Source organism: Arvicola amphibius, chromosome 2 (genome assembly GCF_903992535.2).
Source record: "Arvicola amphibius chromosome 2, mArvAmp1.2, whole genome shotgun sequence".
NCBI classification, from domain to species: Eukaryota; Metazoa; Chordata; class Mammalia; order Rodentia; family Cricetidae; genus Arvicola; species Arvicola amphibius.
The window spans coordinates 113199985-113218028 of record NC_052048.2 but is presented as its reverse complement, the minus strand read 5'-3'; the positions used below and the strand labels follow the sequence as shown (position 1 = coordinate 113218028).

At 44.8% G+C, this 18044-nt stretch overlaps 1 protein-coding gene across 2 annotated transcripts in view; it reads left to right on the top strand.

Annotated features, from left to right (window-relative positions):
• Ppp1r21 (protein phosphatase 1 regulatory subunit 21) overlaps nucleotides 1-17056 on the top strand; it is a 64834-nt gene extending 47778 nt beyond the window's left edge. For both annotated transcript variants that reach the window (XM_038320207.1, XM_038320208.1), the window contains 5 exons: nucleotides 6389-6421; nucleotides 8341-8457; nucleotides 11712-11810; nucleotides 12926-13054; nucleotides 16368-17056. In XM_038320207.1, the coding sequence (XP_038176135.1) occupies nucleotides 6389-6421; nucleotides 8341-8457; nucleotides 11712-11810; nucleotides 12926-13054; nucleotides 16368-16397 (408 nt within the window). In that variant the 3' untranslated portion in view covers nucleotides 16398-17056. The remainder of the gene's footprint in view (nucleotides 1-6388; nucleotides 6422-8340; nucleotides 8458-11711; nucleotides 11811-12925; nucleotides 13055-16367) is intronic.
• Nucleotides 17057-18044: the final 988 nt, after the last annotated feature.

The following is an 18044-nucleotide window of genomic DNA, read 5'->3' as shown; positions in this document are numbered from 1 at the left end:
CAAGTGACACGTGATCATGTTGACACTGGCTGCCTTGGTCTCCGTTTTGTAAAATGTGCTGTAGGCCCTTCCCCAGGGGCACCTCCTCCTAATCCCTGCGGGAGAATTTGGAAGATTGCAGACAAGCCCATCTAAATTACGTGCCAGTTTCCCTGTGCCTTCAATAAAGGAAGCTTGTCTCCTTCAGAAAGAAACTCCCTCTAAATTCCATGTGGCCAGAGCCATGTTTCTGGTGAAAGTCTAGTAAGTCAAATCTAGGATGATTCAGCTTTTTTTGAAAACAGTTCCTAGATGAAGTCCTGTTGTGTCTCCAACCAAAGACCAACACCTAACTTTCTAGTTACCTTGTTTTTTTGGTTTGTTTTGGAATTTTTACCCTGCCCCCATCTTCTCTGCTCAGAGGACCGAACCCAGAGTTAGCCTTGCACTTGCTAGGTGAACTAAATCTCCAACCCCTCAATTACCTAACTTTTCTAGAAAGACCATTAATGCCACTTTAAAATAATTTTATATTGTGTCCCAGAAAGTGCAAACTTGGAATGTGCGTGTAACAAAGAACCACTCAGGGTCATGGGTGGAAGGTCTCAGCCTTACATGCCCCGCCTTCTTTTAACCTTTGCATTTAGAAGGTAAAGAAACAGCTTGTTGTGTTCTTTTAAAAATGCTATGGAGTCCCAGGTGGCAGCTGTAGGCAAGCAGCAAATGCTATGAAGTCCCAAATGGTGGTAGCAGGCCATGTGGCGGCAGACAGTGGGCCCTGCGAGCAGCCAGTCCCAGGCAGAGAAGGCTGCCGGTCCCTGAGCAGTGACTGGTCCCAGGCAGGGAGACACATGGCGAGCTGGCAGAAGACAGAGACATGGTGAGGTTGAATATTTATTCAGGGGAGTTATGAATGGGGAAGGGAGAGAGAGAGAGAGAGAGAGAGAGAGACAGAGACAGAGACAGAGAATGGGAAGCAGAGAAGTGGGGAGAGAGGCAGAAGCGAAGCTGCCTCTCCGAGAGGAAGATGGAAAAGAGAGTGAGCTCAGGCCGGAAGCTGAAAATCAGCCTGCCTCAGCGGATGGGGAGGGAATGGGCGTGGCTTGTCTCTTAACGGGACAGGGACCAAAACCAAAACATTCCTGGGTCTTCCTTATAATAAAAAGCAGGAGATTAGACACCACAGTTTGAAGGAATTGGGGCGGCGAATTCTCAAGACTGCTTCCGGCTGATTGTGGGCGTCGTCTTTGGGGGGAGGGGGACCCGAGAGAAGGCTGGGTGCTGGTCACATCCTGGCATAGCTGGTCTCTTTGCTTCTGATGGGTGTTTGTGGCATGGAAATGTCTGGTGTCTCTAAGGTATTGGCAGAACAAAGAACAAAGTTAAATTAAGGAAAAACATTTTGGACCAGGGAATTGAGCAGGTATCTGACCTGTTTAAGATGGATTCCTTAATTTGGCTCCCTGGAACTCACAAGAACTCCTTGAATTTGTGAAAACAGAAGTTTTAGATATATAATGACTGTAGCATAAGAGATAAAATTGATTTGAAATTTGTTTGGTGAGGTAATCTGGGTAAACCTCTCAGCTATCAAACTGTCAGAGATCTTTGAGAAGGATAAGGTTTTACTTGAGTTACTGATTAAAAAATGACAGAGAACTTACTTGGTTGGCACCCAGAGCTACTCTTTTTAGGTCCTCCACAGTCGCTGAAGGTTGCACTTGACCTTTGTTGGTTAGCGCAGGCCTGCCAGGCTCCAGAAGACCTTGTGGGTTAAGAAATCTGTAGGAAGACAGGCCTACCTTGACCTGAGCAGCTAGGCTGTCAATTCCAGTGATCCCGTCCACATCTAGAAGTCTTTAGTTTAGATGAAAGGCAGTTTTTCCCAATGGTCAGTGCTCGGCAGTCACTGTGAACTGTAGAAGGATGTTGTTCTGTGCGTGTCTGTCTTCTTTGGAGGGAGCAGAGAGCTGCTGCTAGGAGCCAACCTATCTCTTTTTGTTATGAAAAGTTTTTAATAATTAAATATTTAAATATCACATTCCCCAGATCTCTGAGCAGTTGAGGGCTGGATTAAATATAGTTGTAGTATACTGGCTCTTAACAGGTAAGATCCAGACTTGTAAAATGGCAGAAAGAAGAAACTGCTGGCAATGGAATGTTAATGCCAGAATTGAAAATGGTAGAGAACAGCTTAAGGCATTTTTGTAAGAGACTTAAAAGTACATACCAGTTTAAAATATGAGACTTAGTATTTTGTTGTCTGAAATGAGATATAAAGAACAATTATTATATATAGATAGAAAGTTAACACTGGAGAACCAGACAGTTAATACCTCAGTAAAGATGGTGGAACTTAGTCACCTGACCTGGCCCTCAGCCAAGATGGCGACAAAGTCACCTGACCCCAATCAACATGGTGGCACCCACGTGTTATATGAAAAAAATCACAATGTTTGAGCTGTAAGGATTTTAAGCTTAATGAGAGGGACCTAAAGGCGTGATCTTCTCTATTGGTGAACCGCCGTGCCATAACACAAGCCGCAGAGGGGAGCAAAAGGCTGGAACTGAAAAAACTGCACCATGCCATGGCTGGAATTGAAAAGGCTGGCTGGAATTTAAAAGAGCTGGGGAGCTGGTTGCTATCCAGAGCCAAAATCATGAAAACCCGAGAAACAGCGTGAACACCCAAGACCACGTGGAAGAGCATCCTCTGTCCATAGGTGGGGTGCTATGGCCTAGCTGGATCTGGTCGGATGACCCAGAAACCAGGGAGGCTGGGGGGCCGCTCTGAGCGGCGATTATGACAAGAGAAAAGAAATTGAGGACCCCGGGCCCCCAGTCGAATGTACTGTACATAGAGTGTGCAGTGCTAACGCATGGTCAGACTGACCCCCGGGATCAGTCCAAACACGATTCCAGTAAAGGAAAGCAACCGTAGCAGAACGGGGAGAGACTCACTGATTGAAGCAGCCAAGGTGGCAACAAAGTCACCTGACTCCAATCAAGATGGTGGAAAAGTCACTCAGTTAAGATGGCGGTGAAGTTACTTGACCTCAGTTAAGATGGTGGTGAGGTCACATGACCTCAGTCAAAATGGCAGCAGTCACATGCTGCATGAAAAAAGCCTTAATTTTTTAGGTCACTTTTTTGAACAGAAACAGATAAGTGTAAGGCATTAAAGCATGAGGCCAGAGTGATAGGTCTGGACGGCTTGGCATTCATGGTCAAGCCCGTGAAAACACCCTCAAAAAACCGTGGCACTTCAAGCCTCACAAGGACCGTACCCCGTTAGGTGAAATGCGTGCAGATGGCGTGAACATTCAAGACGCATGGGCAGGCGTCTGAGCCCATGCGTGGAATGCTAGGGGGCCTGGCTGAATTCTCAAGTCAACAACGAGGACCGTACCTCAGACAGGAGGAATGCAGCAAAGGCCAAGCCGCACCTTAGCGGCTGCAGCCGTCCCTGGGAGCACTGAATTCAACCATGTAACCATGGGTTCATTATTCTAAAAAAAAAAAGATAATAATCCCAAGAAGGAAAAAATACAGAGCCATTCAAATGTTCACATTTTTGTTTTAATTAAAAATATTGCTTAAATTAGTAGACTTAAAAAAAATAAAAAAAATTAGTAGACTTTATGATTAAATTATGTTATATATAAAAATTAACTATGTTCATTAGAGGTAACTAAAAATAACAGGAGAGTAAAAAAGAAGAAAATCGATGGCATTATCCTGGATAAATATTACTACTAAATTTCTTCTATAAAATTGATACAAATTTTAGGTTTCAGCATAAGGTTAATGCATATTGTGTTATCAGAGACTGTAGACACTGACCCCACATCATCCACACTGACCCTGTAGACACTGACTCCCCAGTACCCACACAGACCCTGTAGACACTGACCCCACAGCATCCACACGGACCCTGTAGACACCGACCCCACAGCATCCACACAGACCCTGTAGACACTGACCCCACAGTATCCACACAGACCCTGTAGACAGTGACCCCCCAGTATCCACACGGACCCTGTAGACACTGACCCCCCAGCATCCACACGGACCCTGTAGACACTGACCCCCCAGTATCCACACAGACCCTGTAGACACTGACCCCCCAGTATCCACATCTAACACATCTTAATTTTCCTGTGGTTGAGCGTAGGTTATGTTTTTCACTCTTACTTATCATCTCGTTTTTTGTTTTAAAGATTTATTCATTTATTTATTATATATAGTGTTCTGCCTGCATGTAATGCCTGCACACCAGAAGAGGGCACCAGATTTCATCATAGATGGTTGTGAGCCACCATGGTGTTGCTGGTAATTGAACTCAGGACCTCTGGAAGAGCAGCCAGTGTTCTTAACCACTGAGCCATCTCTCCAGCCCCCTATCATCTCATTTTTATGCAATGTTTTTCCACATATCAGGTGATTTCATTGGAGTACACTCTTAGGTTAGGGTCACGGTTACTAAATAGAACTTGTTCTGCTCTTGTGGGGGACCTGAATTTGGTTCCCTGTGCCCAGGTCGGGCAGTTCACAGCCTCTTGTAACTCTGTCTCTAAGGGATCTGATGCCTTCATCTAAACTTTGGGGACACTGAACTCATGGTACATATACCCACACATAGGAATACATGTATAGACATAATTAAAAGTACTGTCTTAAGAACTACATGTCATGTTGTGGTGGCACCTGCCTTTAATCCTAGCACTTAGCTTTTGGTTACAAAGCAAGTTCCAGGACATACAGAGCTGTTATACAGAGAAGAAAGAAAAGAAAGAAATACAGAGCCAAAAGACATGAATATTATAAGTTTTTTTAACCAATATAAGTTTTTTTATTGAGTATACATTTTCTCCACTCCCCTCCCTTGAATATTACAATTTTTTGATCTTCATTGCCAAATATGTTCTAACGAGATTGCATTGGTTTGCACTCTTGTTAGTAGAACTTGAGAAAATATTGAAAAAACACATGTCAGAATATTCCTCCCATTTATCGACTATCCTATTGAAGGACTCTGTGTGGAACCACATTTTCAAGTCTGGGAGTAAGGAGTGGGAGAAGTAAAGGGGCTTAGGCATAGCTTTGTGTTTTATCTTATCAAATATAGTTATATTTGATTATGCCAAACCAAATGATCAGTGGGTTATTATTATTATTATTATTATTTGATTTTTCGAGACAGGGTTTCCCTGTAGTTTTAGAGCCTGTCCTAGAACTAGCTCTTGTAGACCAGGCTAGCCTCGAACTCACAGAGATCCGCCTGCCTCTGCCTCCCGAGTGCTGGATTAAGGGCATGCGCCACCACTGCCCGGTGATCAGTGGGTTATTATAAGTAGTGTTTAACTTCAAGATAAACAAAGAAATTGGGACTTTTGCTTCAAAAGGAAGCAAATTGAGGAGGAGAAAATTGAGGAGGAGAAAATTGTAGCTCTGCTGTAACCAGAGATTCTTAAGGGTGACTCTTTTGTAGGTAGATAGGTGTGACATCTGTGAAGTCACAGCACTCAGTCCTCAGAGTAATACCCTTGAAAGCTGGACACAGGGCACACTTATGATCCTAGCACCTGGCTGCTACAGGCAGGAGGATTGCCATGAGTTCATGGCCAGCCATGGCTATAGAGAGAAACTGTCTCCACAAAGGTTGTAGAATGGTGTCCTTGAGGATGCCCCCTGGAGGTCCCTGGTTAGCAGAGACCCATTGAAGAAAGGCCTCCTAGGTTTCTTAAGTCCTTAAGCCTGCCACCCACCCTGTCACCTTGGGCAGTAACTTGCATTCTGCAATCATACCTGTTTTTGACATTTTTTTTCTTTTTCTAAAGGGTGATGGTAGGGCGTATGAGGTGAGCTCTCTACCACTGAGCCACCCACAATCCTGTTTTTTGAGTCTTAATATATAAAAGCAAAATTTAGAAAAATGGAGTTGTAGTATAATTTATCTAAAGTTATATATATTTATTTTAAGTCTCAAATGAATGTTTATTAATGTCTTGATAATATTATGTATGCTTTTTTCTTTCTGAGTTTTACACAAAGTGCTTATTTGTGTTCCATTCAGCTCGTTTGATGACTGTGGTCTCCATGGACCATCTGTGTGACTGCTTTGGAAATGATGTGGTAGGGTCAAAGTTGGTCACCCTTCTGTCCCTCCTGTCCCTCCTGAATGATTTGCTGGGTGACTTAGCATTTCGATAGAGCATTTGGCATTGGTCATCAGTTTGTGCCTCCTGGCAGAAGCCATGCTGAGCATCCACAGCCATCTGGCCTGCATCACCAGTGCAGACCAATGTGCACCAGTGCAGACCAAGAAGAGAACGCACTATAGGCTGTTAGCTTCTGTGTCTGAAATATGTATCTTCTCTTCTAATGCTGCTTTTTCTTTATGTTCTAGGTTGGGGTTTTAACCAGGATGCCAGACAGTGAGGTAATGTGCACTCCACATTATGTTGCTTGTTAGTGCATGTGTGGCACATGCTTGTGGACGAGTCCTGTAGGAGTGCCCTGTATGTTTTGGCAATTCTTACAAGGAAAGTGACGTTTTCTCTTATCAGAGCTTTCGTGCTGTCATCAGAGGGTAGCCTAGAGCCTGGCTTAGCAAGTGTCTTGCTCAGTGGCTGACTTCCACAGTTTTGACAGAGTGAGTGCGGGGTTTCTCAGGCCTCTCTTTGTGCTTGCTGTGAGTGAGCCAAGATCTGGTGTGACTTGTCACCTGAGATTATATATTTGAATTTTGAAATAACTGAAAATAATGGTTCTGCAAGTGACCAGTAAAGGAAAACTGAAGCAGCCAAACTTGTCACTTAGTGCGGCCACAATGGTCCTAGGAGACTTGTAGATCCTGTCATTAACTTATTTATTTCAAAGGTAATACTGAGCTTCATGAATTTTTAAATTTGACTCAATTATATGTCATTGCTAGTATAACCAGGAAAAATACTGGTCTGGACCAATCTGGAACAAAGGCCCTAAACAATTCTATTTTGTTTAATTTATTAGTATGTTTATGAGCACTACATTTTCCTGAGGAAAATTTAAGGGTGGAAAAACCAGTGTTCTAAATTTAGAGGTTCCACAGGACCACGAGTCAACGTAGCACAGAGGTATTTACACTAGACGCTATTGCAGCATTGTTCAGAGTAGCCAAGTCATGTGGTCAACGCGGGTGTCCACCAGTAGAAAAATGGCAAAGAAAATGTGGTGTATTTACATAACGGAATTTTATGAAGCCATAAGAATGATATATTGTTTGCAAGAAAATGGATATAACCAGAGATTATCATGTGAAGTAGATCAAGTCAGGCTCAGAAAGATAAATGTAACATTTTCTCCCATTTGTGGTTTCTTACATTTTATAAAGATACAGAAAAGCTTCTCTATGACTATCTAGAGATTAATGGAGGCTCATGAGGGGAAGGAGAAGATGGGAAGTTTGGAGTGCTGTTGGGGAGGCTGTTTGTTCGTTCCCGGCTGCCAAGACATGAAATAATCACATAGAGGCTATAATTACTAAGTCACTGCTAGCTAGCTCTTATGTCTTAAATTAACCCATTCCTATTATTTTATATTTTTCCACGAGGTTCATGGCTTACCAGCAAGGTTCTGGCTGACTGCTCACATCTTTCTCCTCTGGTGGCTCCATGGCTTCTCCTGACTCTGCCTATTCTCTCTATATATATCTTTTCCAGCCTGGCTATGTTCTGTTAAGCCATTGGCCGAAAGCAGTTTCTTTATTTATTAACCAATAAAAGCAACACATATAGAAGGACTTCCCACACCATTGGACCGGCAGTATTTATGCTTGTGAACTAAAACCCAGGACTGTATATATAATGACTGTATGTCAACAAAGAGCCAGGGGTTCCAATAAATACTCCCCCATTCTCTGATCTCTTCCAATCAAAGAGTCCATGTTAGTCAGAAAGTGGAGATTTTGAAAGTTAGGTTTGTGGCTAATAAAAGCTGGTTAGAACTGTGTGTGATGGCTTACACCTGTAATCCAAGCACTTGGGAGGTTGATGCAGGAGGATTATGCATTTCACTTTAGCCCTAGATGCTTGGTAGCACTCTGCTTCAAAAAACAAAACAAAACAGGAATGAGTGAACAGATGTCTGGAAGGACGTGGTCCACGGGCTTCCTGGTACTTCACTGCAGTGCTGTTCTCTGGGGAGCTCCACCACACAGGCCGGCAGCTGCTCATGGGGAAGCCTGGGCTCTTCTGCCGTGCCTGGCGTTATGGAAAACTGTCTTCTGTGAGGTTCCAGTGAAGAGGTGTAAAGTGTGGCTTTTGTTTCTCTGCTAGAAATGCCCTTCTCACTGGAACCTCTGGTTTGTGTTCTGCTTAGGTCCCAGATGTGGAGTCCCGGGAAGACCTAATTAAGAATCACTACATGGCAAGGATAGCAGAGCTCACGTCTCAGCTACAGCTGGCGGACAGTAAATCAGTGCACTTCTATGCAGAGGTGAGTCGAGTTGATAAGATTGCTACTTCTCCCTACCCCTTCCAGTTGGGTCATGGTTCTGGTTCTGTTCTCCATCTGCTGGGAGAGACGTTACCACTAACGCGCTTTCTGTCCTCCTGTGTCTGGGTCGGTCATGACTCATGGTGACCAGTTCGTACGCCACTCCAGTACCTTCATTTCAGTAAGTGTAAGACTTCATGCATCATTCCCAGGTTCCTGCAAGAGAGATGAGAGGTTTGTGCAGCCTTTCTGTGGCCCTGTGTTATGAGTTTTGGAGGATTACTTGTTGTAGTGAGGAGCAGTGGGCCTCTTCCCGCCGCCCAGCTCCCGGCTACCGGCTAGCTTTACACCCGAAATAACAACACACAAATTGTATAGCTTGTAGTGATGAGGCGAGCAGGCCTGCTTTTCGCCCCGCCCGGTTTCCACATGGCTAGCTTAGTACCAGAATAATTACATGGAAACTGTATTCATTTAAACACTGCCTGGCCCATTAGTTTCAGCCTCTTATTGGCTAATTCTCACATCTTGCTTTAACCCATATTTAGTAATCTGTGTAGCACCGCGAGGTGGTGGCTTACCGGGAAAGATCTTAACCTGCATCTGTCTCAGAGAGGAAAGTCATGGCAACTTCCTCACTTCCCTTCTTCCCAGCATTCTTTTCTGTCTACTCTACCCACCTATGTTCTGACTTATCAGGCCAAGCAGTTTTCTTTATTACTTAACCAATGAGAATAACACATAGACAGATGACCCTCCTCCATCAACTTGTGTTGTGGTAGAGGGCACACGCAGATGAAGGGATTTTCACATGTGCAGAGTAAAAAGTAAACCACATCTGACCTTTTTTGGTTTTATATGTACTTACTGTGTATGTGTGGGAGTGCCAGCAGATGTAGACATGAGAGGACAGTTTGCAGGAGTTGGCTCTTTTCCACTGTATGTTCAGGGATCAGACTCAGGTTATTAGGCTTGATGGCACCTTTATCCCCTGAGCCATCTCACCAGCTCATCTTTAAATTCTCTTCAGTGTCTTTATGTCTCTGTGTGTTGGGGGGGACTGTAGATGTGCATGTGCACACACCTGTGCATGCACATGTGACTCCAGAGGTCAGCATCAGGTACCTTCTTCCTTCATTCTCCAGCTGTCTCTTCCAGACATGGCCTAGTGCTGAACCAGAGCTCTTGGTCAGATAGACTGACTGGCTAGAGCCAAGGCTCCTCTTGTGTCTGCCTCCCTAGCTCTGCAGTTACTGCCCTGTGCCGCCATACCTGGCTTTTTTGCATGGCTGCGGGGATTGTAGGTCCTCATGGCTGCACAGCAAGCAGTTGAGCTACAGAGCCATCTCTCCAGCCCAGCAAGCTCACATTTCCAAATGAGAAGTTTGTAGGGCTGGATTTAATGATAAAATGGAAAATGGCACCTATTTTAACTTATAAGAGATACAGAAATCTTACTTTTGACACCTTCTTCCTTTACTCCATAATTCATATAAATAAAACCCACTGTTCACTATACATAGAATTTACAAAGTTGAAGGGGAAGTTGTAGACTGAGACTGCTCGTTTGTTTCCCAGCTTCCCAGACATGAATAATTACACAAACTATATTAATTACAACACTGCTTGGCCAAAAGTTTAGGCATATTTCTGGCTAATTCTTATATCTTAAATTAACCCATTTCTATTAATTTGTGTATTGCCAAGAGACTCTGGCATACCGGTAAGGTTTTGGGATTCTGCCATCTTTTTCCTTCAGCAGCTACATGGAATCTCTCTGACTCTGCCTACTCTCTCTATATCTCTGTTCTGATTTCCCGCCTGGTTTATTCTGCTAAGCCATTGGCTGGAACAGCTTTATTCAATAACCAATAAAAGCAACACATATAAAGAAGGAGATCCCACATCAGGAAGTGAATGAAATCAGTGCAAATATTAAAGAATAAGGAAGGAAGAAGGCTGGGTGGGTACGTGCAGGGTTTTAAGTCTTTGGTTCGCACTTTATAGTAAGAATTAATTAAAGAGACGGGCAGAGAATTACAGCACATTAAGGTGTTAAACTGCAAAGGAAGGGACTATTTCTTGGACCTAGTGTCATCTGTGATTGTCTCCAACATTGCAGAGATGAAGAAGTTGACAGGCAGCCAGTTGCTGGAGGTAGAAAAGCACCTTATGTTTGTTCTTTTAAAGTAAATCAGCCCAGTGTGCAGGGAGCTGCTGTGCCCCCTTTCATTGGTGGTCTCTTATGATTGCTTGTGTTACAGTATAGAAGGGGGCACAGCAAACAGCCTGGCTAATGGTGGAACTGCTGTCTCTTGAGTTGGGCCTGCAGCTGCTACCACATATCTGCTTCCCTGTCTGCTTTCCGGGTTAGTGTTCCCAGTGTGATTGTCATCTTCCTGTGGACCGTGCCTTGCCTGCTTTCCCTCTCTTGGTCAGGGTCAGTGCTGAGCACAGAGGGAAGTGGCTCATTTGATCGTACAGACTGTCCTGAAATTTTCTTGAGAACAAATGAGTAACGGGGAATTTTAGTCTGTCTCATTTTCATGAGATCTGCCTATTTTAGTACATGTTTTCAGCACAATTATGATATAAGAATTTTTAGATTGTCCCAGTTTGTTCTCATCTATAAACAGGAAGTAGTACCTCCCCGTATGACTTCACTGGAAAGGATATTTGGAGATCCTGATGTCTACACAGCATTCAGTGTGTGTCTTCAAATCGCCCTTGTCTGAACAATAATAAAATAAAATTTCCCCCTTTCCTTTTCATCTGCTCTGTTTTGAAAACTCTTTAAAAGATTTGGTAAAAGGCTTAGTAAAACTCTTTAAGAGATTTGTCTTCCCCTTCAGCATAAGTCTTTTGGTGGGATTATAAAGATGTTGTGGTTCCTGTATTGGGGTCTCTACAGAATAACTTCAAACCCAAATCCCAGATAGGCCCCCTTGTTGGCAACCTGTGATCACTTTTGAGGTAAATGGTGTCCTCTATCCACAGCAGTATAAATAGATCCTGTGTAAATAGAGAATGTTCTCGTGTGCTTTGTAATCACGGGAGCTGAGAACACTGATGAACTTGGACTGCTGGGTTTTTTTTTTACCTTATTAAAACAAGAGGGTGTGGCTTCATCTTCCGTCCTGGTTGTCCAGCACATGTATTCAGTAGAGAGTTTCGGAATGAATGATGGCCTTTGGCTTTGGTGACTATAACCTACTAACCTTCCCAGGATAAAGTCTGATGTTTTGATTGTACAGTGCCGAGCGCTCTCGAAGAGACTAGCCCTGGCAGAGAAGTGTAAGGAGACGCTGACCGAGGAGCTGAAGCTAGCCAGTCAGAGCAGCAGCAGGCTGCAGGTGGGTTCCTGAAGGTGACCTCTGTGCCAGTGCCTTCCCTTGGGAAGTGTGATTGCTGGCCTTAAACACACCATTCTGCAGCTCATGTCTAACTCACCTGAAAGGCATGCATTACTTATACTAGGCAAAGAGTGGTCATCTTACTTGTTTCTGATTTGAATTTCAAATTCTGCTGTAGTCTGCATTTGTTTATTTTCACTTACCCATAGTCCTTCTTTCTCTTCTTCCTTGTAAGCACTCATCATGACTGGCTGCAGGCTTGTTTCGCCCACATTATTCTGTCTTGTTTCAGAAACTGACCTAAATAAGCCTAAGAGTGAGGCTGCAAAACATTGCTCCTTCCTCACTGCTGGGTTTCATACCCTCGTCTTTGCTAGACATGGTGGCACACGTCTTTAATCCCAGCACTTGGGAGGAAGAGGCAGGTGGATCTCTGAGGCCAACCTGATCTACAGTCTGGGTTCCAGGGCAGCCAGGGATGCATAGTGAGACCCTGATTCAGTATGTATATACAAATACATAAGTAGATGATCAAATTCCAGTTTCCGACATTGCCTTCCAGGAAGCCCCTGTTGATGTCAACATGAGAGAGACACAGGAAAACCCAGGAACACAGCGGTCCATGTTTCAGATCATCTTCTCAGATTACTTAGGAGACATTGAAGAGGCCAGGGAGAGCATGAAGTGCAGGCGAGAGGGTGTCCTCCTGTTAAGGAGCAGAAGGCCGGGTCTATGCAGAGCCTTTGAAAACCAGGGGTGGTACATTTGTCTAAGCATGCCTGTACCTCAGACTTGCTAAGTAGACTGGCTGGCTCATCAGTCCAGGGATCCGTCTCCTCCCCCAGCACTGCGATTCCTAGTGTGCCGCACAGGCCCAGCTTCCCCGGCACTTGGGGCCTCATGCTTACAAAGCAAACACTTGACAAGCTGAGATAGCTCTCCAGCCTGTAAGTTTTCCCAAATAAGTTAGGAACTTTGAAGGCTGATACATTTCCCCCATTTCTTTTAAGTTCGACCTGTGCCTTACCTTTGTGTTAACTGATCAGCTAGGCTGCTCTCCAGATGTTTGTAATAAAAAATAACTTTGACAGGCCTTCTCCTTCCCCTGCTCTTAGGATGAGCTGACGACCACCAAGAGGAGCTACGAGGATCAGTTAAGCATGATGAGTGACCACCTGTGCAGCATGAACGAGACACTGTCCAAGCAGAGGGAAGAGATCGACACGCTCAAGATGTCCAGTAAGGTGTGTGCAGGGCAGGGAGTGGGAATGGCTGATGCGGCTGGTAGAAGACACGCCACTGTGATGTCTTTCAAGAGCAAGGGTGAGGAGCACGTACTTGTGAGTCACCATCCTGCCCTTCATTTCCCTGTCCAGAAAGAAAAATGCTTTCTTTGGCTTAGTCTAAGCTGCAGTTTGACCTGCTGCCTTTTGACATGTATGCTTTTGCACGTGAGTGAGGGGGACCAGCAGACAGCCTTAGGAGGGGAGCGTGCTCTGTATGTAGAAGATCCTAATGCTATTTGTGGAACCCTTAGCAAATTGTTTCATTCAGTAAAATCATTTATTCTCATTAATCCACAAATAAAAGCCTCACACAGCTTAAGGAAGCCACTGAGACACTTATCAGTCCCAATGCTGGCCTCTCAGTGAGATGCACAGTTTAAGACCGTAGACTTGACTTAGGGTTTTATTCTTTTAGTATCTACTACATTTTAATTCAGTTATCTACCACACAGAAAGAAGAAACAGAGTTGAAACCGACAAAAACAGCAACCACAACAAAATTAGCCTAACATCCTCTTTCCTGGCTCGTGTCCTCCCCCCCCCCCGCCTGCTCTCTGTCTTCACATTGCCCTCTCTTGATTTCTTTCCTACGTGTTGTACCAGATCCACACTTAGACCTGTTTCCATGTATCCATACATTAGAGGCTCGCGTCCGTATATGAGAGGGAGTATGCGCTTTTTCCTTTTTCAGTTTAGGTCACCTCTGCTAATGTGATGCTTCCCAAGTCTATCCATTTTCCTACAGATCTCATTTTTCTTTACAGCTGAATAATATTGCTTATCATCTATCTCCCATGTTTTTATTACCTCTTCATCAGTTGGTGGGCATTGAGGCTGGTTCCATTCCCTTGCTATTCTGAGTAGAGCAAAAATTCATGTGGATATGCACAAGTCTCTGCAGTAGGAAATGACCTTTGGGTATATGCCCAGGAGTGGAATCGAGTCCTTTCTTCTCGTAACTGTCCATATAACCTAGGGATGCTAACCATTTTATCACTAGGATTGCTGTTGATTCTGTTTCTCGAGGGGCCTCTGTCCGAGCCAGTCAGTAGATACTGGGTAATGTGCTTAGGTAGGCATGCATCTCCATATGCCACGTCTCTGTCAGTGAATGTCAGCTTCACGACACCGGGTGTTCAGTTCTGTGTGTCATCTCAGATGGTCAGAGTACTTCTGTAAGCCAGGCCTTTATCACCCATCCGTAGAGAGTGTAGCTGCAGTCTTGCACTGGTGGAGCAGACCCAGTCTCTGCTTGGCGAGATTTCCCCGGAGGACATTCTGGGTTGCTACACTGGAGTCTGCACTACACAACCCTCCCCAGCATTGTTTCAGGGTAGCCATCAACTTCTCACTGTGTAGGGAGGGTTCCTGGCACTTGTCTGGGCCATCTCTGTGCTGAAGACCAGCCAATATGCTTTCAGTTATGTCTCTCTAGCTGTGCTTTGGGAAATGTGACCTTGGAGGCAAGAGGTACAGTCTTTCCATGAATGCCTTACTCTATGACATGTTATATTTCTAGTCACAGTAGGTCGCATACACACCAGAGAGATATCTTTGGTTTTTCTATGATGTGATTGATTGCTGCAGAGTATGGGAAAGCTAGGTGTGCACTAGTATTTAAGAAGCAGTGACAGAGGAGCACTTCAGCCCCGAGCTGCGTGTCCGCCATGTGAGGTGAGCAGGTGGACTGCAGCCACTTAAGGAGTCCCGGGGTTTTCAAGTTCTCTCAGGAGGTTATTCCCTAAGTACCTGGGTTATTAAATCCAAGTAAGAAACCTCCCTGAAGCGCACAGTGGTGTTCTTAACCATTTTGTGCGCATTCTGTAAGCCCTGTATTTTGCTTCCTTCTTGTCTTAGTCAGGGTCACTATTGCTGTGAGGAAACACCACGACCAAAAAGGAGCCTGGGGAGGGGAGGGTTTCCTATCACTATTGATCACTGAAGGAAGTCAGGACAGGAACTGGAGACAGGAGCTGGTGCAGAGGCCACGTGGGGGATGCTGCTGACCGGCCTCCCATGGCTTTCTCAGCTGGTTTCTTATAGAACCCAGGACCACCAGCCCAGCATGGACTGGGCCTTCCCCCATCAATCACTAATTAAGAAAATGGCCTACAGGCTTGCCTGCAGCCTGGGCTTGTGGATCTCAATTGATGTTCCTTCCTCTCATATGTCTTTAATGGTGTCAACTTGACATAAAGCTGTTGAGCACACTCCTCCACCTACTAGTCATTTACCGCTGCTGTAGGGCCCTCCCATGGCTGAATGAGCCTTGTCTCCACTGGATACGGAGTAAACATCTCCACCGAGTGTGTTCCATAGTTTTAGTGTCTGTTCTCTGCAAGTGTTGCCCTTATGGGAAAAAATGGTGTGTGGCCTCATCATTTAGGCATTCAATTAGAATGTCGTCCTAAGGAGTGGATTTCTCTGAAGAGTTATGCCAAACCGCCATGTTTGAGAGTTGTGCACCACTGCTTCAAGCTCTAACAGTGGTTCTCACTTGTGGATATCGACCTCTTTGGGGTCACCAGAAGACACGGATATTTACATTACGACTCCTAGCAGTAGCAGAATTACAGTTATGAAGCAGCAATGAAAATAATTTTATGGTTAGGATCACCACAGCATGAGGAATTGTCCTAAAGGGTCACAGCATTAGGGAAGTTGAGAGCCACTGATGTCAAACCTGTTTATTTAAACAACAGAAAAATATATTGGAGCTTAAACTAATTGCGTCATGAAATTGCATAAGAAAAGGAATTTGGTAAACTGGATGCCACTGGCTTTCTTTATTATCCACCATTGGCCCTGAGAGGGGTTGGATCCGTGGAAGTTGGTGTTGGGGCAGCTGGCCCAATCCCTGCGTTCAGGGGCGTGGATGCCCCAGGGGAGTAAGGTCCTTTAAAAAGGACCGGGTCCCGGAAGGACTCCCCTGTTTTTGTTCCCCGCGTTACCCTCTGCTTCGCTGGACCCTTGGCTCTGTAAGTTCCCTTATTTCTCCTTTTATTAAAACTGATTTATTATAAAAGGACTATTTTTGGTTATTTCCAAACTCCTCCGACCGCCGGTACAAGTTGGGAGCAGGGAAAGTCAAAAGTAACAGCAGCTTTGTGGTCACTGAAGAAAAGCTGACATGCAGGTTCTCTCAGCTGCTGTCCACATGGGAAGCCAGAGTGTTCTGAGGACAGCATGGCCCCCAGACAGCCTGTTTTATAAACTGTGAACGCTTTTCATGAAGCTTGTGTTCTGATGGTGGCCGTTGTTCCTTGCACAGGGAAATTCTAAGAAGAACAGGAGTCGATAGTTGACGAAGAGCTGAACAGTGACTGTTCCCTCCAGACCGGCTGCAGCTGCTGCCAAGAGTCTCGGGGTCAGATCCCGCAACCAGTGCTGGCGGCCTCTGGAAAGCTGAAGTGCTGTTGGACCTAGTAAACTAGCCAGTGTTGTCCGTGACCTTGAGACATTTAAAGTATATTTGTAAACAGCAAGGCAAATACAGAATTTGATGTTGACAGTCAAATGGAAAACAATAGACATAACCATGGATATTGTGGTCTCCTTATGCTGTTTTTACTGTGCACTTTTTGAAATTAGGACTTAATTTCAGTATGTAAGAACAACAAACATTTTGTATATTTTCAAGCTCGATTATATGGCAATGGATCTTGTATCTGTGGAATAGATATATGTTTCTGGATAAAATGCTTAAATTGTCAGATGTCCTTACTTCCCTATATTGTCATTTCTTATTATAATTGAAAGATGTCTCAGATTCTTTTTAAAAGATTCTCTCCCTTCCCCCGCTTCTTCCCCCATCTCCCTTCCCTCCATTCCTTGGGGGTGATGAGCCTCCCATCCTTCGCAGCCCATGGGTTTGCTGTCATGTCTGCAACTGTGCAGTCCTCTCTGTGTTAGAATAATTGCTCAAGGAGATTCATGTCAATAAATTCCTACCCACACGAACCTTGCGGGCTGTCTGTGACAACATGATAAAGGAGATTCAAATGCATCCAGTCCCACTGACTTAGAGATAAACTTTCTAGTTGAGCTGTTGGACAGTCCGGCCTCCAGAAGGCCCTTGAGTTTTGGGGGTACCCACCTTTCAAGCAGAGACCCCTGGTCTCTCGTAGACACGTGCCATTTCAGTGCAAACCCCTGGGTGCCTGTCCCTGCACCCCACTCCCAAGACCGCAAGCAGATGTTTTGTGCTTAGTGGCTTGTCGTTGTCTCACGGATAGAAACTAAGGCTTAGAGGGCCGAGGCCACCTGGCCACAGCCACGCGAGTGCACACCTGAGCCCACTCCTCAGGAGGGCTTTTGGATGGGCATTCCGCTCCAGGTGCTGTTTCTGGGGGGTAAACTATGACATTTCTCAATAACTCCATTACTTCATCCTGTCTTCTCTTTCATACCTTCATTCAAAAGCCTGTAAAGTTTTTAGCTAGTTAGCTTCTCAGATTCATTTAAAGGCCAGATACAATATTTGCTTTTGATATATTTTTTATTTTTAAAAGGTTTTATTTTTAAAAATTATGTAGGTGTGTGTGTGTGCACATGAGAGCTGGTGCCTGCAGAGGCCGGAGGTATAGCACCTCCTGGAGCTGGAGCTCTCCGTAGCTGTGAGCGACACAGGTCCTTTGCAAGAGCAGCAGATGCAGCCGGGCGGTGGTGGCGCGCGCCTTTAATCCCAGCACTCGGGAGGCAGAGGCAGGCGGATCTCTGTGAGTTCGAGACCAGCCTGGTCTACAAGAGCTAGTTCCAGGACAGGCTCCAAAGCCACAGAGAAACCCTGTCTCGAAAAACCAAAAAAAAAAAAAAAGAGCAGCAGATGCTCCTAACTGCCACTGTCTCTCCAGCCCTTGGCATGATTCTTTTTCTCCTTTGACATAAAAAACTTACTTATTGTTTGTGTGTGTGATTGCTTTGTCTATATGTATGTACATGTACTGCA